Raw genomic sequence first — 23,575 nt, 5'->3', positions numbered from 1 at the left:
GTGACAGAAACATAAGGGGAGAAACAAAGTCTGAACATGGAAGTCAATTTTTTTAAAAATACATATATATATCAACAACCCCCCCCCCCCCCCCCCCCCCAATTTTCATGAAGACGAGACAGATACACATTATAATTCATCAGAAATCCCCAGTCTGTCTTGCCTCTCTTCCCTCCCAATTTCATTTGGCCTAGACACTCGTGATAGATCAGGTAAGATAAACAAGACAGTGTTTTTATTTTGGGGGGGGGGGGGGTTTTCTTTTTTTTTTTATACAGGAGAACTGCACAGAAGCCTTGGACTGAATATTTGTACATGCACATCAATTTAACTTGCACACAATACTATCGAAATACATGTGAAGTTGCTTAGGTTCTCTTAATTTACTGTAAAATAATAACAAAGTACATGTATGCAATTGAGTGATACGTTTTCAATTAATTTACATGAATGAGTGTATGATAAATATATTAAATTTATTACTGTCCATGTGAAATCCTTGCTCATGGATATACTTTCAGCCATATACCTTACTACAATGGCATTATTGCACATAAATGTCTAACCAATCAGAAAAACTACATCCAACATTGAAAGCGAGCATATATCTGAAGGTTGGAATGTACAATATGTGACAGATCTTAAACTAAAGCTGATCAGTTGGGCAAGAACTTTCAGGGCAACGTGTCTCAGAAAAAAGTCAACATACAAGAGATCCCCAAGATGAAGTCAAATGTATACTCATGTATGCTTTTCAACGACACTTTCTCCAACTTCAATGTTCTGACCAATGAAACAAAAACACATAGTGTTGCTATAACCCTAATGATTGCTTGACAGTTCTATGAGCTATCTCCATAAACTTCTCTCTGTTTTCTCTCCATGTTTTTGCTGCATCTACATTTGCTGCACTTTCATCATTGGGTTCTGTAATTATAGTTTAAAAATGGAGAGATATATACATATTCAATATTTTTGTACAGTAAATGAACTGATGAAACATTGGTCAAAACTGGAAATACTATTCAAGCCATATACAGTTCATGCTATTCTGTAGTTTATTTTTACTCCGAGAGTGGGAGCCAATTACCTCTCCTTAACAAGAACTCTTCACCATTATGAGTAAAAACAAGGAGAAGCCAAAACTGAACCAATATCATAATCGAAAGATTACAAAACTAGACACAACTTGAATTCTTACTATTTATAAGTTTTTCAGCTGGAGAAATTCAAACTATAGAGATAACAATTAATCCATAAGCACAACTTGAAACAAATCAATTCAGTTGCACTGAATACATGTATTATGCATGTATGATTTTAATTACCTGCCAGCATACTGACAACAGAAAGCAGGATTTTTTCTACACTTTGCACTGGGCTCCAGCGTTCAGCACTAGTTTCATACCCCATAGGATCATCCCCGGGGGCATGTAGGATAGAGATGCACACTCTTCCATCCGGGTATACTACAAAACAGGGCTTAAAACTAAGGCTTCATAGATATATAACTGCTACATTCTAGTCTACATGTATTTAATCCACTTCACTTTACATGAACCCTTATACATCACATTATATTCTACATGCATAGATTACATGGAATAAATAGATCATGGTAAATGTTGCTGCATGAAAAACTCATTTTAATAGTGACATTTACTCAACAGTGTGTATATCAATAAGTTAAGAAAAAAAAGTGGAAGTGTGTGGTTACAATATCTTTGAAAATTAACTTTAATTTCTTAATACTAAGACTATCAAATTACAGCATTTGTCTGACAAGAATTATACAATTATACATGTTACCTTTTCAAGAGCAAATCAAACAATCAAATGACATTCCAACAAATGGTAAAAAAGTTTGTGTGATTTAAAAATTATACCTACTGTTTGGGTGAAACAAATCACAGGTAAATTTCATTTTAGGTGGACTCAATGGGTAATCTGGAGGAAAAGTTAAACGAGAAGGAAAGACCCCTCCTTCAAAACATGTTCCTTCTGGGCCCCTAGAAAATATCATTTATTACATCAAGGGGTTGTTTTTTTCTTAAACTAAAAGAAGATAGTTTTTCTGTTTTAATCATTAAAATAGTATTATAGATTACTATATTTCAAGAATGAATGTATATAAGAGGTACCTCTTCGATACTTGATTGATAAAACTTAAAGACTCTTGTGGTCATGCACAGGTCTAGAGGGGGAAAGAGAGGGGTGGGGGGGTGTGTCTGCTCCCCCATTAGAAAATTCAAGCTTATTTAAGGGGGAGTTAATACATAAGGTAGTACAATAATCCATGAATTAACATTTACTTATCAATGAATTAACATTTACTTATTTATTTTTTAATGAAAACCACAAATAAACCAGAAATATTGATTGCTACATTGTTTGACCAATTCTTGATCTGATCACGAGTGGCATATTTTCACTAAAAATGCATATATATATATATATATATATATATATATATACATACATAATATATGCTTCCCATTCAAAAAAGTTTTCTTCATCCAGTGGTCCAGCTATAATTCCTTCTGGTGGATTTAAAGTTAATTCTATAGAAAAAATAAAAATATTGTGTACTGTCAAAATCATACTTTCTACATTATCCACCGGGGCTACTTATACCATACATCATTTCTATACATGATTTACTTAACAGTTATAGAATCTTACATAAACATAAAAGATAAAAAAACAACACATAATGCCTGTGCCCATTAATAATGATATATTCTCTTTTACCTGTTTTATACTGGTCTACTTTAGGTTAACTGGTTAAGGGAGATAAAACTTGTTAAAAAAGTCCTATCAAAGGAAACTAAGACTGAAAAGGAAGAAAACATTCGTTAAACAACTTACGTTTATATTCTGCCATCAGCCTTTTTAGGGCTGATCCGGCCATTTCAAAAATGAAAGATAAAAATTATATTATGGTCCTTGTTGTGACAAAACTCATTTGCTCTCTAATCAAAGAAGTTACGAATAATCAATTGATGAGAGTGACTAAAATGGGTAGCGAAACCCGGGCCGGGCCGGGATTTTCGAAACTGATAACCGGGTTTTTGTTGATATCTTACAAAATACTTATTAGTTCTGCAAGAAATTTGCAGAAATACTTTATTACAACTTGTTTTGTCTTCGCTGAAGTTTTTATTATCACAGAATGAGTTTTTCAATATTAATTACACATTTTCATTTTTCAGGTGACTAAAATGGGTAGCGAGCCCGGGTTACACATTTTGGCGATATTCAGCGAATTACATAGTTGAATTTGGAAACTTGTGTATTTTATCATTGCTATTTAAGTTTAAATACTTAGATAATTCAACATTTCCGTCAAAAAATATCATTTAATAGAATTATGGACAAATATTACAAACCCGGGACGGGACAAAACCGGACACGTTTACCCGGGACAAACCTTTTATTTCCGAAAAAAGCGACGAGAACAAAAACAGAATATATAACATAAAAAGAAAATTAATATGATAACCGGCAAGATTAGAACTAATCACTGAATTATTGTAAAACTCATTATTGAACATTTATTTTTTAAACCGATTAAAAGGATGAATTCTTCTCAGCTAGTTTCAGTAGGGGGGGGGGGGGGGGGGGGGGAAGAAGGCTCAAATGAGGATACCTCCGCGTGGTTTGAGCTGGGCAATGTCACATGAGTGATAGCTAACATCCTCTGGTCGCTTTTTCGGAAATAAAAAGTTTGTCCCGGGTAAACGTGTCCGGTTTTGTTCCGTCCCGGGTTTATAATATTAGGCCATAATTCTATTAAATGATATTTTTTGACGGAATTGTTGGATTATCTAAGTGTTTAAACTAAAATAGCAATGATTAAACACAATAATTTACCAAAAAATCAATGTAATTCTCTTAATATTGCCAAAATGTGTAACCCGGGTTCGCTACCCATTTTAGTCACCTGAAAAATGAGAATCGGTAATAAATATTGAAAAACTCATTTTGTGATAATAAAAATTTCAGCGAAGACAAAAAAAGATGTTTTAAAGTTGTCCTGCAAATTTCGTACAAAACACATGAGTATTTTGTAAGAAATCAACAAAACCCGGTTTTCAGTTTCGAAAATCCCGGCCCGGCCCGGGTTTCGCTACCCATTTTAGTCACTCTCTCAATTGATCACGTGACTTATTTTGGTGATCTTATTGGACACAAGAAGCGGTTGGTTTGAAATAAAAATCAGAATGGCTTCAGACGGTCCCTTAAAGGTTTGTGTGTACACATATTGAGTGAAAATGTTAATACCATTTTGAAATGAGATCAAGATGTCTCTTGACATATTTTGAGAAAATTGTCTTGAATGACCGATGCAGTCGGCAGTTTTTCTCAGATTTGCCACCGAAACTTGTATGTAACCTAACTTACTAAAAACATAATAGATAAGGATACATAAGGCAACTTGTTATATTTAATTGTTCCTGTTATTTCTATAGTTTTTTAAGTATATCTGTGGGGTTGTTGTTTTTTTACTTGTTTTGAATAAATATTGCAAAAATCTTGGTGTAGAATCGTTTTAAAAATATCGGGCTCGAAGTACAGCTTTACACATAAATGGAGGGAATGATGATTAGAAAGTAGTGATTATTGTCAGAATTTAATAGAACTTGGTTAAACCTGAGTCAGCCACAGAGAAAATAGATTCAAAATGAATTAGCTCCAATCAGTCATCACCCGATTTGTGTTTTCAGACCCTGTTTAATAACATAAGTAAAAAGAATTCGGAAAAGACAACAAAGGATAAAGCCATGTCGGGGGATAATACAGACATCATGCATCTGCCGGCTGCAGCTGAAGGTGGTAAAGGTGAAAAGAAAAGACTGTCAATTGAAAGGATTTACCAGAAGAAGTCACAATTGGAACATATTCTTCTCCGTCCAGATACATACATTGGTTCTGTGGAATCAGTCACTCAGGTATAATAGTTGTATTAAAGAACTGTAATTTCTTCCTATATCTGTACATGAATTTCAAATTTGGCAATTTTATTCATTTTAAAAATGTATATATGTGATTACATTATCATTAACTTGTACTGGTACATCAAATTACAAAAATAAAAGGGAGAAAAAAGAATATCAATAAATGTATTAAGGTAGCAAGGAACAGTTTTTTTTTTCAATACAAATCACTGTAGCCAGGGATGTGTCTTTGCAACTCTGTAACTAGAATTTCCCCAGTTCTTATTCAGCAAAAATACCTTTAATTCACTCCTTATAAGGCCAATCACCAATTTCTGAGGAAAAGTACTAGTTAGAATGTGTATAATTTTCTATAAAGTGGTTTTATTGAGATTTCAACCCTTTCATGTTTCGCCTCTTTTTACATGATTTTTTAGCTTTTAAGACCTCCCCCAGCTAATTCCCTGCAAAAGGTTGACTTTCCATACTGTATGTTGCATCATCATGTGTCTGAAACTTACCGGTGAATAGTTTAGTATGTCCCATCCACCTACTTACTGTGTCAATTTACCTCTTGTCTGTAACTTCAGTCTTGCAATTTCACTGTGTAAAGTCAACACAACAGTCATAGCCATAGGTTTCACATTTTACTTCTGATTCTCATGTACTTAACAGTAGGGGCCTACATGTTGCATACCAATTTCAACAAGAAACAGTCCCCCAACTAATGATAACCATTTAAAATCATTTCATGAGTTTTAGCAACACTCATAAGCCTTCAAGTACAGCAACTCTCAATTTTACAAAAATAATGATGGGTACTTTATCCAAAACTGTTTCGTGCTACCTTAAGGAAATTATTTTATTGAATTCATTTCTACTCTTTGAAATTAACTTTATGATATCCTTTTAGGCTATGTGGGTATATGACTCAGATTTGGAACAAATGGTTCAACGAGACATCACTTTTGTGCCTGGATTGTACAAAATTTTTGATGAGATTATTGGTAAGAATTTTAACATAATATTGACTTCTATGGTTTAAAAAAACCCAGACTTAAGATAAGTGCCCCTTTTTGGGGTATTTATAAGAATGTTAATTTTAAATGCACCATTAAACCTTTTGCAGTATGAGAAAAATTAATCAAGTAAGGTTACTTGTGTTTGTATTTGTAGTCAATGCAGCTGACAACAAACAGAGGGATCCTGGTATGACCACAATGAAGATTGACATTGATCCGTAAGTTGTGCCGATCTATAACTGAATTACAGATCATTAAAACTGGGTTTTTTTTTTTTTTAGCTATTTATCATTGTAAGTGGTCATTCACTCAATTTTGCTTCATTCAAAATTTGAAAACTTTTTCTTTTTTTTTTTTTTTTGGCGAGAGCATCTAATTTCTTTTTATGCATAATATGATTGTATTATTTGTAGAGAGAACAACAAAATCAAAGTTTGGAACAATGGAAGGGGGATTCCTGTTATTGAACATAAAACAGAGAAGATGTATGTCCCAACAATGATATTTGGACACCTCCTGACATCTAGCAACTATGATGACAGCCAAAAGAAAGTTACAGGTACAGAGCTTATTTCATATATGCAGGATTTTTTTTTCAGTGTAGTAGTTTTTATTTGTTCATCAAAATTGATGTTGTCCAACAATAATTTTTCGTGAATTATATATTTGAACAGGTGGTAGAAATGGGTATGGAGCAAAGTTGTGCAACATTTTCAGTACAAAGTTCATCGTGGAAACATCTTGTAAGGAGTACCACAAAGCCTTCAAACAGGTAAGATTCTCTCTCATAGATTAAAAAAATGCCTCACTCCAGGGTGTTAAAGTTGATTTATTAAAGTTATTTTTTCAATTGGATTTTTGATAGACATGGATAGACAACATGGGGAAAACTAAAGAACCCACCATCACAGATGCCAAAAATGAGGACTTCACATCCATCACTTTCTTCCCTGACTTACAGAAGTTCAAAATGGAAAGTCTGACCAAGGACATGGTTGATCTGTTCACGCGCAGGGCGTATGACATTGCAGCGTCATCTAGAGGCGTCAAAGTTTTTCTGAATGGGAAAAGACTTCCAGTAATATATTTACATGAATGAAATAACACATTTACGAAATTTTTAATTCAAAAAGTAGATATATGTCTAGATTTTGAAGCTTGTTTATGATTTGTATATATATTTAGTGGTTTTTACTTGACAGGTGAAAAATTTCAAAGATTATATCAACTTGTATCTGAAAGACAAAACAGATGATAATGGACAACCATTGCCTGTGATTCATGAGGCGGCCAATGAGCGCTGGGAGGTGGCGGTAACCTTGAGTGAGAAAGGCTTCCAGCAAGTCAGCTTTGTCAACAGCATTGCAACCACCAAGGTAATTATACCCCCGCAAACGAAGTTTAGGGGGGTATATTGGTTTCACCCTGTCCGTCTGTCCGTCTGTCTGTCTGTCCGTCTGTCTGTAGACGCAACTTTGTCCCCCCTATAGAATTTTTTATTACTGCATGGAACAGTTTGAAAATTTGTACATATGTTGAACACCATCTGAAGATGTGCACCTGCAATTTTTTTTAAGATCAGACAAGATTTAATGATTTTATGACAGTTTTCATTTTCCTTATTCTATATATTGTACACTAATGTTGAAAAGTAAGGGAGGTAATCCTTACAGATTTTATTAATTAATTAATAGAAAACACTCTAAAATATATTTATATAAATACAATCAGATGAAGTTTTTTGTCTTTATGTCTTAATTAATAAAAAATTTTTTATTTTTTATAAGTATTCTATCAACTGACAATGCAAAGTTTTTGTTTGTCAATGATAAATTCTTAGGAGCTAATAAGAACATCAAAGACAAGTGTGGCTGAATTCATTTGTCCCAAGGGAGCCATTATCTGAGCCATGGTTCAGATGGAGCATGTGTTTAGGGGAAATTGATAATCTGTAAAGTGGGTGATGGTTTTGGGGCTATTTTAAAACTGTTTCATGTAAACCAAAAGGTCTATCATTATAAGGAAATAAATAATATAATGATTAATTTAAGAAGTTAAACTATTTTTAGAGGTTGTTTAAATTTATTTGTCAAGTAAATTGATGAAGTGACCCTATTGGGCATTAATTTAAATGAAATTCAAAATTACTGATATGATTGTAGTGTTTTGGCAATTTTAAAATTGTTTGTAATATTAAATTTTCTTTTTTTTTTTTTACATAATTTTACATAGTATGGTAATTATGGTAATGTTTTGGGAGTTTATTGAATTTAACAAGTTCATCAAAGAAAATCATAGTCCTATGGGATCAATTTTCTGATATGGAGTTCCACTGTGCCATAGGAGAAAGTGAGGAAAATTTGAAACAACTAATTACATCTGTCAAGACTCTTATTAGAAAAATATTGAAAGTTTTATCAACAGAAGAGCATTGCTTGGCTACTGGTATTTCTATTCACTGCAAAGGGAGGGGTTATTGTCATTTTGTTGGTTTTTCTTTAAATCAATTAAATTAAAAAAATATATCATCAAATACATACATTTGTAAATGTATGACTGTTATAGATATGTATTTACAGTGAAATTCTGACAATTTTGATTTTAATTTTTCTTTGTTATTATAACTAATTTTTTTTTTTTTTAACAATTCTAGAAATTTTTTTTGGTATGTGTTCCAAACCTTTATTATTCAATTCAATTATTTGTCCCATTTGAAATTAGCCTAGCGGGGGTATTAGTCCCATTAGGACAGTTCTAGTTTAACGCAGTGTTGCAGAGAAAACCCCAAACATCTGATTTCTTAACATTATGAATATTCATGTATTTGGACATAGTGACTTATTTATCAAATTTTTGTCAGGGAGGAAGGCACGTAGACAATGTTACAGATCAGGTTGTGACTAAGCTAATCGAAGTTGTGAAGAAAAAGAACAAAGGAGGAATTGCAATCAAACCTTTCCAAGTGAGTTTTGGAAGTAAAAGTGAATTTATGTTGAAAAATTGACTTTTAAAAGATGTACCTTTTTGCTTGCACACCACACATCCATGTTTTCTATTATAGGTAAAGAACCACCTCTGGATATTTGTCAATTGCCTGATAGAAAATCCAACATTTGACTCACAGACAAAAGAGTCAATGACATTGCAAGCCAAACAGTTTGGATCAAAGTGCACTCTCTCTGAAAAATTCATTAATCAGGTAATTCTGCAAGTTGATCAACCATATCTATTTACAGTAAAATGTTTTAGGTATTTTTTTTTTCATTGTGAGTATCTGTTATTGACTCTATAAAATGTCCTTCATTATTAAAGGTCAGTAAATGTGGAATTGTGGACAACATTTTGAGCTGGATGAAGTTCAAAGCACAAACTCAGTTGAACAAGAAGCTGACTTCAAGTAAAACTTCGAAGATGAAAGGAATTCCGAAATTGGACGATGCCAATGATGCAGGAACGAGGAATTCCCGCGACTGTACCCTAATCCTTACTGAAGGAGATTCAGCCAAGTCCCTGGCTGTCGCTGGTTTGGGTGTTGTAGGAAGGGACAAATACGGAGTGTTCCCCCTGAAGGGAAAAGTTCTCAATGTACGAGAAGCTACGCACAAACAGGTGGGTGTTAAATTCATTTATCATAAATACTTTATCATTTATGAAATAACAATGTGTACTTACATGCAAATGTGGATTGCTGATAACATTTTTAGTGTACAGTTAAGAAATGAAACTCTTCTAATTTAGATCATGGACAATGCTGAAATCAACAACATCATCAAAATCATGGGTCTGCAGTTCAAGGAGAAGTACAACGACCCAGACACCCTTAAGAACCTGAGATACGGCAAACTGATGATCATGACAGATCAGGATCAGGATGGCTCTCACATCAAGGGCCTTCTCATCAACTTCATGCACCACTTCTGGCCCAACCTCCTGAAGTACAATGTCATTGAGGAGTTCATCACACCCATTGTCAAGGTATAGGATACATGTACTGTCATTGTAATGTGTATGTAATAGAAAGATGAAAGTGAATGCTGTCCTTTGAGGTTGAAAAATACTTGAAGTATAAAATATATTGTAGGTTACAAAAGGAAAAACAGAGCTATCTTTCTACAGCTTACCAGAGTTTGAGGAATGGAAGAGAGAAACAGAAAACTGGCACACCTACCGAGTAAAGTACTACAAAGGTCTTTATCAATTTTCACCCAAATTACATGTAATACTTATTTCCATGTGTGTTATGAATAAAAATAAAAATATAATAAAAAGTGTAAAAGTACGTATATGAAATAATCAAATAATTTGTGTTTATAACAGTATGTTTCTTTACAGTCAGTCTGTATTTCTCATTTCTTCATCTCTAGGTTTGGGTACCAGCACATCAAAAGAGGCCAAGGAATACTTCAGTGATATGGAGCGTCACAAAATCCCATTCAAGTACACAGGAGCAGAGGATGACGCTGCCATCAATCTGGTCAGTTCTGCAGATTTTTTATTCCAAGGTGCACAAATGTACACAGTGAATTAGAATTTAACATACATGTATTTTTCAGAACTAGCTTTTTATCTTATGCTGTATTTTATGTAGGCTTTCAGTAAAAAGAAGATTGAAGAAAGAAAAGAATGGCTCACAAGTTGGATGGAAGACAGAAAAAGGAGATCTGAAATGGGATTGCCTGAGGTACAATCTAACAAAGCATGTAGAAAAATATTCTTACTTAATTAAAGACTTTTTTTTTATTATGCAACTACATGTAATTTGATTACTGTCCAACTCTCATGAGGGGTCCTATGCGTTTTCAGAACTTCTTGTATGGAAAAGGCACCAAGGCCATTACATACAATGACTTTATCAATCGGGAGTTGATCCTATACTCCAACATGGACAACACTCGCTCCATTCCCTCCATGGTGGACGGACTTAAACCCGGTCAGCGAAAAGTCCTGTTCACCTGCCTGAAAAGGAATCTCACCAAGGAGCTAAAGGTGGCTCAGCTCGCCGGTTCTGTGGCCGAAATGTCAGCTTATCACCACGGTGAGGTAAGTATAGAAAATACCATGGTTTATATTTGTATTTTGTTTGTCAAGTTCTTTTTTGACAATCTGGAGCTGTGATTGATTCATGTTGGATAGGTGTGCTGATTTAAATTCAAAAATATAATTTAAGAAATACATGTTCAACATTTATCTATTAGATATACAAACTAAATTCAAGCACATATTATACAATGTTGAAAATCTATGCAATTGATTTCTAAAGTTTCATTCTTTTAAAAAGCTTTTCTCAAAGTATACAAGCTGTTACACACTGATCCTTGTATTTCTGTTTAAAGGCATCTTTGATGAACACAATCATCAACTTGGCTCAAAACTTTGTTGGCTCCAACAACCTGAACATCCTGCAGCCCATTGGTCAGTTTGGTACCAGGTTACACGGGGGGAAAGACGCTGCCAGCCCTCGTTACATCTTTACAGCTCTCAGGTCAGTTAAGATACTTGTGCATTACTGTCATAATAAATTTTCAGTGTAATATTACTGTAAAAATGGTAACATATGGGTAGCTTTGCATATAGAATATGAATTAAGACAGAAGCAAGAATTGCAATTCATTATTTTCTTTACAGCCCATTAGCACGTATGCTATTCAACATAAACGATGATCCTTTGCTGAAGAGCAATTTTGATGACAACTTGAAGATTGAGCCTGAGTGGTACTGTCCCATCATTCCTATGGTGCTGGTAAATGGAGCGGAAGGAATCGGAACAGGATGGAGCACCAAGCTCCCGAACTATGACGTCAGGGAGATCATTGCCAACATCAAGAGAATGCTAGATGGGGAAGACCCTCTTCCAATGGTAATGCTCTAAAAAAAAATATTGCTTCATTGACATAGTATTTCATTTGGAAAAATTAATTTACAGAGAGATGATTAGGCCTAACTTTAAAAAAATAGGTTTGTTTCCGCTTTCAGGCTGAAAAAAATTAGGGTCGGTAAGTCAGCTTTTTTCTTCTTTTTTTTCCCTCTCCATCTGTTCATTTGTGCATATTACCGGTAAACCATTTATCTATTAAACTGGGTAAGATAAAAAAAAAGAACCCAAGTATTTGATGTCATTGTTTCATTTTGTCTGTGCAAGAAATTACAATATTTACTTTCACCCTGAATCTTACATTTCTCGAGCTCAACTGGAACGATGTGCTGCCATTTGTAAATAACAAACATCTACACAACACTGATGACGTCTAAATAAGTTCTATAAGAGTTTTTACGACTTAAATTTAGAGGACACAATTATTTTTTAAATCGGACAAAAATGAAATTTTAACAAAAAACGGATAAAAACGGAAATTTACAAAAAAAAAAATCAAAAAAAAATTTTTGGGGTCGGTTGGTTTAAGTTAGGGTCGGTCGGGAAAGCAGAAACAAACCTATTTTTTTGTTAGGCCTTATTATAAAAGATTTATATATTTTATTCTTTTATCCCCATTAGATTGATGATTCAACAGTATTTTTTGATAATGTGTTTTTATTGTTGTGTAGGTGCCTAGTTACAAGAACTTCAAGGGCACGATAGAGGAGCTGAGTGAGAGCCGGTTCATTGCGAGTGGAGAGGTGGCCATTATTGACGACCAGACCATTGAGATCACAGAGCTGCCCATCAGGACCTGGACCCAGAACTACAAAGAGGATGTGCTGGAGGTCATGTTACACGGGACAGAGAAAACGCCCTCAATGATTACGTATGTACTCTCTGCACACAGTCAAATACCACTCAGAAGTTAGTACTATTTATTGAAGATTCTCGTGATTTCTTGAATGAAAGAAGAATTCATATGTATTTTTTTGTCTGAAATTTTGAAGGGATTTCAAAGAGTATCACACAGATTCTACAGTAAAGTTTGTTGTAAAGATGACACCAGAGAAGCTGGCAGCTGCAGAGGAACAGGGACTTCACAAAGTCTTCAAACTGCAGTCCAACATTTCCACAAACACAATGGTAAGGCTTACAAACACTGTAAATTAATTCTGAGTAACTTCAACTAAGGGATGGTTACTCTAAGAAATATAAATATGTGAACGAGATGATTTGTTTTTTAGGTGTTGTTTGACCACAATGGTTGTATCAGGCGGTATGAAGACATCACAGATGTCCTGAGAGAGTACTTTGATGTCCGTTTGAGTCTCTACCAGAAACGCAAGGACTACATGGAGGGGCTGTTGACAGCCGAGGCCAATCGTCTGGAGAACATTGCCAGGTTTATTATGGAGAAAATAGATGGCCTTATTACAATTGGTTAGTATTTCTTGACTCTGAGAAGATAATCCAGTGAAAAGTAATCATGTGTAAGTGAGGGAGTAAACTACGAAAATTTGCTTTCCACAGAGAACAAGCCAAAGAAAGAACTGATTCAGATGTTGGTCAGAAGAGGCTATGACTCGGATCCATTAAAGAGATGGAAAGAATTACAGGCCAAGGACAAAGTAATAATATTTATTTGATGCTTATTAAATAACAAGCTTAATGGTATATGTTTATGCGCTGAATTCTAAATGACCTCTTCAAAACTGTATTGTATACAATATTTTTCTGTATAGTTTATTAGAGATAAAACCAAAAAATTATCAAAGGTTTTTGAATGCAATGATTTTAAAATGAACATTTCATGTTTGATAAGGAGGATGCTGATGAAAATGAAGAGGAGGATGATGATGAGAGCACCGCTTCTGGTTCATCGGGTGGCCCCGACTTCAACTACATCCTCAACAACCCACTGTGGTGCCTGACCAAGGAAAAGAAAGATGCCTTACTGAAACAGAGGGATGAGAAAGTGAGTGAATCAGGGCTTTTAAATGGGAGATTTGTTTTTATTTTAGCTAAGTTGTACATGTACCCTGTAAGAAAGAAAAAATGATTCCAATTTATGAAATTTTAATTTCATTCTCAAATAAAATTCTCTTTCATTATTTTAAGATACATTGGAATGTTCTACTGAATGAGCGCTCTATGTCAAAATGATTTGAATTTACAGGATTTTATACAAATTTTTATGAATCATTCTCTCTTGTGTATAGAAATCTGAACTAGAAGCTCTGAAGAGAAAGAGTAAAGAAGACCTGTGGATGGATGATTTGGAGGAATTTATGCAAAATCTGGAGGTATGTTAATTTTTTTATTTTTTTTTTTGTTAGAAATGATTGCCCTTGCAATTAATATTGTAAAGGTAAAGCAGTGATGAGTGCTTCAATTCATTCTTATGTTATAGTATTTTGATAATTTGTTTCCAAAACTGAACCTTATTAGGGTCTTCCGTTTCCAACGGAAGACCCTATTGTTTTTGTTAGGTTTCTTTTTCTCTATTTTTCACTATTATTATTCTTTTTTTTTCTTAACATTTTTCTTAAAACTCATGTATCTCAAATATGCTTCAATGGATTTTTATGAAAATTTCACGAATAATACAAAATATCAAGGTCTTTTATCAGGTACATTTTTGTTGATGACGTCACTTCCGGTCGGCCGTAATTTTCGTTTTTCTTTTTGTAAAAAGTGATCTTGTCCTCCCTTTTTCGCAAAAACGATTAAAGATAGAAAATTGAAAGTTTCAGGAATGATAGATTTTTGAATTTCCAGGGCCGATCAGGTGAAACTACGATCGTCCGCCACTTCCGGTCCGCTCAACCAGCATTTTTGGAAAATTGTGTTTTAATTTTTTTTTTAAATCAAATAATCTACAATTTTTTTCCATCAGAATATGTTTTAAACTTATCAAATTTTAATATAAGCAGGTCGTCCGTCACTTCCGGTCCTCACCGGAAGTGATACGAATATTTCGATTTTTGGAATTTTAAAGCATATGCGTTTTGTTGACATTTTTGTACTAAATACAAATCTGAAAACCGTTTTAAAATCGGACAACGCATTGCAGAGATATTGAAGTTTTAAAATGACGTTTTCCAGAAATCTGCATTTCGCAGTGTAGGTTGCAAAATTAGTTTAAAAGGAAGTTAATATGATAGTAAATCGTACCAAATGTCAACAGTTTAATTGAACCCTATCAATTCAAAATCAAACGAAAGACACTTGTTGCTCGCAACAAGGTGCTTTCAGGTAATTCAGGCATTCTCGAGAAATTAAGCATCAAAATTTTGAAGCGAGAGTCTGAGTAGCTCAGTCGCTAGAGTCGTGGACATGGCCCAGGTGACCCGGGTTCAAGCCCCGATTGCCGCAATTTTTTTTTTTACTATTTTTTGCTTAGATCTACGATTTTATCTTTGAAGTGATAGGTTTAATCTAATCTATTCAAAAATCGGACGGAAGACCCACTCGTTGCTCGCAACGAGATCGTGTCTAGTTTGTTAAATTATTGCTTATACTGGCAGAAACAAAGTCTTTTTAGTAAAAAGAAAGAAAAAAACTCTATGCACATTCATGTATAATAACCATAAATCCAGGTGCCTGAATGTTTTGAAACTATGCATGTACAGAAAAAAATTTTTTGATTTGTTATTTGATAAACTTTGATAATAGGATTTGGAGCAGAGGGAGAGGGAGGATGAGAAGCAGTCGTTGAGCAAACCTGTCAAGATAAAGGGGAAAGGAGTGAAGGCCCGTAAAGTAGTAGAGGAGATGAACAAACCATCGCCCATGGGTCGACGAGTGGTGCCAAGAATCGACACTGCCATGAAGAACAAAGCAGACGCAGCAGCAAACAAGATTCAGAAAGCCAAAGTATGAATCAGAAATCGCTTTGCAAATAAAATTAACATTTTACTTCATTTTATTTTTGGACATTCAATGATTTTGTACTAATTTAAGCTGAAAAAAGAGGCAAAGAACCTTATGGATTGCTTTGACAAGGAAGAGGAGGAGGAGGAGGATGTTATGGAGCACACAAGTCTAGCGGAACGTCTGGAGAAAAAGACGGGCATCAAGTCTCCAACGTCTAAAGTAAATGGACAGCCCAAGACAGAAGCAGTCGCTGAGAAACCTGCAAAAAAGAAACAAGGTCAGTGATTATGATATGTAATATATACTGTAGATTCCTTATTTTACATGAGTACCTAATTCCGCAATTCATCCGGTTAGGATCAAATTGCAAGAATATACATCGCAAACCACGAATTGTTAGCATAGTTTCATTTAGTTCATGTCCAAAAAATAAAAGCGAGATTTTAAATTCTGCGAGGTGTGCTTCTTGCAATTTTACGCAGACATTAATTCCTTGCATTTAATTAGGAATCTACAGTATACCGTCTCGGATAATGATATTTACAATGGACAGATACATAGGAAAAATATTTAAATATTTCTGCTTTCTTATATACAGTACGCAAGCCAAGAGACACCTCTGCAAGTCCCAAGAAGAAAGGAAAGAAAGGCAAAAAGAAGAATCCTTGGTCAGATTCGGAAGAGGAATCGGAGGGTGGCATGTCGGACTCTGACATGGATGGCAGCTTCATGGAGAATCTGAAGCCCAAAATTGACAGACCAAAACGGGAAACAAGTGAGTAAATTAGTTTTGATGGAAATCTAGAACTGAAGGGGTATCAAAAACCATCAAAAGAGAAGTTGTTTGCATCAAGTATGAATATGGCTAAAATGATTCCTGGATTTTGTTCTATGATAATTTCGTTAATTATGAATACAGGTAACTCTTGATGACTCGAAGTTCTTAATAGCTCGAAGTAAGTCTTCAGTCCCATTTTTTTCCCTCTATAACTAACAATTATAGTCTTGATTTCTTGAAAGCTTTGATCCTTTGAAGTCAAAAGCAGTACCAGAATTCATAATCTTATGGTTTTTACCCTCGATCCTTCGAAAAGGCTGTATATATGTGCAAGTGTTACCTAATGTGATGTTCATTTAGGTGACACTTGCCTTGAAAGGTGATAATCGATCAATAATTGATCATACCATTACTTAATCTATAATTAACACCGACCGTCTTACGATAATTTGGAGACACAGTGAAAATGAGAATTTAATTACTGCTTAGAAGAGACGATAATTTCAAGCCAAAGTCAAAGCTTAATGAATCATAAGATATTGTGTATATCAGCATTATTGTCATTACAACAATTATTGCTGAACAGTTGGTAAAGGACCAGAACAGTAGGTAATACTCAGTTATCTATTTTATGACAAGTCATCTCAAAGTCTAGTGGTACTTAGTAATCTAGTCATAATATGATGCATGAAAAATTATAATATCCCTGCTCCTAAGGAGAAGGGGGTATACTGTTTTACCCTTGTGTGTCCGTCCGTCCGTCTGTCTCTCCTCGTAACAAAAACTTCTGTCACATTTTCTCAGGAACTATAAATTGCAGATGCTTGAAATTTTAATATGCTATTTATTTAGGTACACCACATCATGGGATCTATTTTTTTACCAATCCGATTCCAACTTCCTGTTAAATGTTGACTTTGCTTATTTTGCAAATTCACATCAGAGCGGAGAGCGGGGGTATTACTAGTGAGCATTGGCTCACAGATATCTTGTTATCATGACTGAATTCAAAATTTATTTCCACATTTATTTAGTTTTTAAAACATCCAGTTATTTATAAAAAAATGTTGTATGAGCACATAAGTAAGGTAAGCACTAAATAAATGACTTTAGTTAATCATCATCAGGTAAGACTAAAATTAAAACCTGTTGGGCAACCCAGAAAATTCCAAACTCTTAAAACATTAAACTCTTGATCCCTCGAAGTTTTACCTCGTTCCCATGAATTTCAAGCTATTGAACGTCACCTGTATTTAAAATATTTGGGTCTTATTTTGTAAATCTAATCAATTTAACTAAGGTCAGTTCACATTTCTAATTATTAAAGTATTTTATAGAAATACAACTTGTAAATCTGTGATTACTACACTGTTATCTTCAGAGAATGAAATAGGATGGGACACAGTGTAAATTTAGTTGCAAACTGATATTAAGATTATCATTTTGTCTTTTTTCATCTTCAGTAGCGAAATTGAAGTACAAGTCTATTCCAACCACTCATCTCTTAATTGCCTTTTTTTCCAATTTTTCTCCTTCAGAAACTAAGCAAGCCAAGTACAGTTTTGATTCTGATGAGGGTTCCATCAAGTCGGACAGTGATGAAGAGTTTGTGGCTGTCAACAATGAGGTCCATGAACCCAGAGTAGTATCTTCTGAGGATGACATGCCTGTATCTAAAAAGTGAGTCAAACTATGGATAAGGCCTCAAAAAATTAAAAATTATGAAGCTAATTAGCCGTTAAGAGGTTGTGGCAAGACAAATTTTATTGCATTTTCAATAGAATAAAAAAGAAGTAGTGCTGCAATCTATTTGGAAAAAATATCCTGCTTTCATTTTGCACTGCTCAGAAAACCTTGTGTCAAACTGTGTACTGTACATGTATTGGAATTATTGCTTGCCAGAGGAGGATGATCCTCTAGTTTCTCTTGTCATGCAAAAAAAAAAAAAGGTCCATGAACGCAACTTGATGTCATAAAGGTGTCTTTAGGTATACATATTAGTTACATGGTGTACTCAATAAAGCAGTGGACATGATAGAAGGATATTCAAAAGATTCTTCTTTCATTATGTTAGTGTTTCAATTTGTTACAAGGAGCTAAGTCCTTATTGGAAAGAACAAAAATTAGATACATTTCAAAATGATTATTAGCAAAATTGTATACTCTAAATTCACAGGTAAAATTCAAGAGAAGCACATCTTGCAAATTGTAAAATCTCATTATTTTTCGAACAGATGTAAACTGCATGAAACTGAGATAAAAATTCAGCATTCGAGATTATATGGAAAATGTTTGAATCTTGGAATTAAGTACTCGCATTAAGTATGGAATCTACAGTATTTGGTTCACTTTGAGATATAAGACATTAGAAATTGAGTCGCCTGATGTTTTGACAATTCCTGTTATTATTAGGGCTCTGCTCTATAGGCGCCTTATAGTGATCAATCTGTCTGTCCGTCCGAGATCGCTTGTCCAGGGCACATCTCTCCCCTTGCCCCAATCTGGCTCATGCTTCACCTGCTGGGTGGTATGCAGTGACCTTGAACCATTTTCTTGGTGTAAGGTTAAGGTCATAGCAGAATTATAAATAAAATCCTTGTTCAGGGCACATCTTCTCTCCCCTTGGTCCAATCTGACTCGTGCTTCACTAACAGAGTGTCTATGGTCAAAGGATGTGCAGTGACCTTGAATGAAGTTTGTATGTCAAAGGTCAAGATCAAGATTCATAATTAAACATGAGGAAATATTACATTGTATATTTACAATTTTAATTGAAGGAAACAAAGGGTAATATCAAGAAAACAACGGGTAATATCTAGGTACTGCATAAATACAACATGAAAACATGTTGACTAGCGAGACTACACAAAAAACCTCTTGACAGATCATATCATCTTCGCTAGCCAATCTTTAGTCCACTTCACTCCCCATAAACCCTTGGCAGATCTCATTATGATTGCTCTGTGATGTGGTGGCGCTATCTAGTGAGCAACTTGAGTTGAGCCAGTTGTATATTTACATTTTAATTAAAAGAAACAACGGGTAATATACACATGATACAAGCTACGGCATAAATACAACTTGAAAACATGTTGACTAGCAAGAATCGGAACATAATCAACGATGCTATTAAATAAGGAATGAAGATATAATGTAGAGAAAGCAAGGAATGTTTTATTCAAAGTGTTTGTAGGGACCTGTATTGGGAGTGAAAAACTTGGTTTACAAGACCATGATCGTGCATCAAAACTTTGATACAATAAGGTTATAATCCAGTTTAGTATTGGGGGGATTTTTTATGCAAAGAGCTAAAGGCATATTTTCATGAGGCTAAATTTTGCATATTTCTTCTGTCACAAGATTTCATTTACAGTCAGTTTCATGTTCCATTTACCATATAAATGTTTCCATAGGTCCAAGGCTGTGGTGGAAGATGACGACTCGCCCATTAAAAAGACAAAGAAGACAAAAACAAAAAAGTAGGTGCTTTTGAAAAACATGTTGTTCTTGTTAAAAAGTTGCATAAGACCAAATGTTTTTGTTATTAGGATGAGCCATGAGTCTAATTATCACTGTCGTTATGACCTTAACAGATACTGTCTAGGTGATTTACACATTATGATATGGTTTGCTACAGGCCTGCTATGGAGTTTTTGGATTCCTCAGATGAAGAGGATGGTAGCTCTCCAAAGTCGGATGCCCTCACATGGAAGTCTGCTTCCACAAAAGGTCAGGCGATGCAGCTCTAGAAATTTAGCATTTAAATTTCTGTCTTTTTTTGCAAAAAAAAAAAGCGTATGTTTTCAACTGTTTAAGGAACTGGTATTTACTGTAAACCAAGTATATTAATGTAAGACATATACCTGCAATATTTATAATACCTGCAATATTTATAGGTAACCTCTCTTCACAGACATTTAAAGTCAAATTCAGTTTGAAAGGAATAAAATGAGTACTTATTTAGTGGAAAATTTATGGTTGTTGATCAGCTTCCAATCAGCCATACAGGAATAAAACAATTCATACTTAATTTACAGTTCATCACACATATGCATGCTAGAATTTTTAATTCATTATGGTGTGGTAAGAAATTTGGTCACTGTCTAATGAAGTCAAAGCTCAACATCTTGATTTTGATGTGTTGAGGGAAAAACTTGCAGATATCTGCGAATCTGAGATAAATGTACAAAGGGTTAAATACATAAAGAGGCAGTGAAAGGGACATTAAACTTACTTTTATATAAGAGTGACATTTGAGATATTCATGTCTGAGATACAAAAGTTGATTAAGCATGCATGAATGTATTAGTAAAGGAAACCCATTAAGTTGTGGAATCATTTAATTCATTCATTTTTTAGAGCCAGCCCCAACAGTTATAAGTGATGATGATGATGACGACAAAGTCAACAAGGATATCTTCAAGTCAATATCTGAGCCCAAGGCAGCAGCCAAAAAACCGGCGGCAAAAAAAAAGACAGCAGCTAAAAAAGGTTAGGGTTTTTTTTTTTTTAACAATATTATCTCATTTGTTTTATAATTACTCTTATAAAATGGTTGTGGCCATTGCAGAAATGAAAATTAATCCACTAACTTGTGACTATGTTTAAAGGAAAAAATCCTGCTAAAGTCACATCCATTACATATAGTTTTTCTTTAACATGTAGGAGTAAATACTTGGTTCATGAAATTATACCTCGCTAAGGTTGTGTTTGGAAATATTTCACCTTGGTGGCAATCTGCATCATGGGTATTGGCCTGATCATGGATTTTAAACTATGAGATTTTGATTTCTGACTGCCTTCCTGTTCTGCTTTAGCGGACCCCAAACAACCATCCATAGCTCAGGCCTTTAAGCCTAACACTGAGAATAATAAGCCCAAGCAGCGCAAGCTGTTAACCACCAAGAAGCCGGTGCTGACCATATCTGACGACGAGGAAGGGGACGACGATGATGTCCTGATATCAGGTCTGACAGAGATCTGTTTATAGCATGCTGGGGTTATAGGTTCCTACAGCTGTGTCCAGAGACTGGGTCCACTGTGTGGGGCACTGATCCCCCCATATCACTCGCTCCCACACAGAAACCGCTGGATAGCCACTAACCCCTAACAAATGATGGATGTTTATGTTGATACTAAATTATTTGTCTAAGGATGATGTGACTGGGCTTTTCTTATTTTTCTTCTGTTTTTCAAATGTCGTTAAACTAAAGTCATTGTCTATTTTGCTGATTACAACTTAGGATGTTGTCAGTATTAAATGGTATGTCAGGTACATGAATAATAATTTGAAGGCCTGTTTTCACAAAATAAGAAGCCTAGTACACAATTAGGCAAATTGTGCTTGTTCAGTACATTTGTGGTGTGGTAAGGAGGCTCGGTGGACAACAAATGAACAATCAAACCTACCTAAGATTTTAGCTATGATTTGTATAATTTTAAACTATTATTTCGTAAACATGGAAAAGAATCAATCCATATATTTCATCATTTAAATGTGCGAATTTTCCTTTATTTTTATATAGAGAAGGTCGATGCAGTCAAAAAATGGCCAAGACCATTGAGCCTTCTTAAATAATGGAGATAAAATTGATCCATAATTAAAAAAAAAAATTATTATAGACTGTGGAACCATTTAAATTCGTGGGTGCCAATTTTCGTGGATTGTGACTTTCTTGCTCTTTTGCAGGGATGTAATTTCGTGGATGTGTTGGTTACTGTTTCAGAAAAATTGTTTACGTTGAGGATTTAAATTTATGGGGGAGGGCTACCCACGAAATTGAGCCACCACAAATTCTAATGATTCCACAGCACTGTTAAATGTATTACCGGGTAATGCAAGTATAAGTTGTTCAAAATTCTTACCTTTTACAGAGAAACCACCAAAAGAGACCAAGCCCAAGAAGGCAGCTAAACCAAAGAAAAAGTCAACAGATGATTCTGAGGATGATAAGCCGAAAAAAGCCACCAAGAAAAGGCCTGCAAAGAACTTCTCAGACAGCGACTTTTCAGAGGACGATTTCCTGCCTAAGAAAGCAGCTGGAGTGAAAAAGGTAGGAGAAAACAGAACATTTTCTGACTTTTTTCGCCCCTGTCAGGGATGAACGTAACAATTCACCTCAATTATTTGGGTTTTCCCCCCATCAGAGTTGTCTTTCTACATGTAAATATTTGATGTAAAATATTGACTATTATTTTAACAGAAGAAAAAGTCGGAAAGCGACGATGAATTTGAAATGGAGGAGGATGTTGATATACCAGTAGCCCCCCGAGCCAGAGCTGGAGGGAGAGCCAAGGGTGCAATAAAGTACAACTTCGGGGAATCATCAGAAGAAAGTGACTTTTAGAGAAAACAGGAAATGTGCATTGTCATCAGGAACTTTTTTACCTTCATGGAACAAATTTTTAGTTTCATCATATTGTTTTATTTTATTATCATAAGCCTTAAAACTTTGTCGTTGTTAGTGAGATAGATTGAGTGAATTTATTTCGGGACATAAACATGTATTTGTAATTGGTTTTTACTGTACATTAAATTAATTAAATGAAGGAAAAGTGAAGTTGAGTGAGCCAGCAATATAAAAAAGATTTTTGTATATTCATTAGAATTTATTTAACATTCTTCTCATCAGCTGTCATCATCCTATAAATGTACATGTATGTTGTGTCAACTTTTTAATTGCTCTGAATCTAAAATCTTCTGGTCTATCTTTCTGTCAGTTTTTTGTGTTACTGTCTGTAAAACATGATAAAAGATGTTAATTTATCAAATGTTTTATATTTTTCTTTAATGAATGGAAGAGGTACATGTATTTTCATCTGTCCAGAGCATTTACACTTCGTACTCAAATCTCCTGTACTACAATATTTAAAGAGGAGACTGATTTTTTTAACAATTCCTGTTTTTTCATCAAGACATTTATCATGTCAGCAGGCAAAACATTTGCAACTCGAGTGTTTGTTTAAGTACATGTTCTTAACTTGATTGTTAGTTATTGACATTGAATTTTCCTTAATTTTTGCAATCCTAGAAAATGAAGCTCAATTTTTAATGTTGATAGCGTTTAACTACTGGTACTTGGGGAAAGAGGTGAAAAACCTGCAA

At 34.5% G+C, this 23,575-nt stretch overlaps 2 protein-coding genes across 4 annotated transcripts; one reads left to right on the top strand and one right to left on the bottom strand.

Moving 5' to 3' along the window:
* Window positions 1-256: 256 nt before the first annotated feature.
* On the bottom strand, window positions 257-2,997 carry LOC128155450 (ubiquitin-conjugating enzyme E2 G2-like). Its single transcript, XM_052817153.1, has 5 exons — window positions 2,869-2,997; window positions 2,480-2,561; window positions 1,891-2,009; window positions 1,329-1,469; window positions 257-927 (listed from the first exon to the last, which is right to left on the bottom strand). The coding sequence occupies exons 1-5, from the start codon at window positions 2,909-2,911 to the stop codon at window positions 815-817; spliced, it is 498 nt and encodes a 165-aa protein (XP_052673113.1). The 5' UTR covers window positions 2,912-2,997; the 3' UTR covers window positions 257-814.
* A 1,178-nt stretch (window positions 2,998-4,175) lies between these two features.
* Window positions 4,176-23,526, top strand: LOC128192076 (DNA topoisomerase 2-alpha-like). Of its 3 annotated transcripts, none has more exons than XM_052864511.1 (34): window positions 4,176-4,247; window positions 4,728-4,952; window positions 5,851-5,944; window positions 6,114-6,177; window positions 6,373-6,518; window positions 6,634-6,731; window positions 6,825-7,037; window positions 7,162-7,335; window positions 8,820-8,921; window positions 9,021-9,158; window positions 9,272-9,568; window positions 9,698-9,934; window positions 10,041-10,146; window positions 10,324-10,433; window positions 10,548-10,640; window positions 10,763-10,999; window positions 11,293-11,441; window positions 11,585-11,816; window positions 12,503-12,702; window positions 12,824-12,959; window positions 13,061-13,256; window positions 13,347-13,444; window positions 13,639-13,791; window positions 14,036-14,119; window positions 15,492-15,692; window positions 15,780-15,969; window positions 16,291-16,467; window positions 18,009-18,150; window positions 19,884-19,949; window positions 20,108-20,199; window positions 20,830-20,961; window positions 21,288-21,437; window positions 22,345-22,523; window positions 22,674-23,526. In XM_052864511.1, exons 1-34 carry the CDS (start codon window positions 4,224-4,226, stop codon window positions 22,815-22,817), a joined length of 5,079 nt encoding a protein of 1,692 aa, XP_052720471.1. In that variant the 5' UTR covers window positions 4,176-4,223; the 3' UTR covers window positions 22,818-23,526. The 3 variants fall into 3 exon arrangements, with proteins under 3 accessions (XP_052720471.1, XP_052720470.1, XP_052720472.1); XM_052864510.1 differs by lacking the exon at window positions 4,176-4,247 and adding an exon at window positions 4,263-4,386; XM_052864512.1 differs by lacking the exons at window positions 4,176-4,247; window positions 21,288-21,437 and adding an exon at window positions 4,263-4,386.
* The last annotated feature ends 49 nt before the right edge of the window (window positions 23,527-23,575 follow it).

This window comes from Crassostrea angulata, chromosome 7 (genome assembly GCF_025612915.1).
Source record: "Crassostrea angulata isolate pt1a10 chromosome 7, ASM2561291v2, whole genome shotgun sequence".
In the NCBI taxonomy this organism is placed as follows: Eukaryota; Metazoa; Mollusca; class Bivalvia; order Ostreida; family Ostreidae; genus Magallana; species Magallana angulata.
Note: the sequence above shows the minus strand (reverse complement) of the source record. Positions and strands in the feature narration are given on the sequence as shown.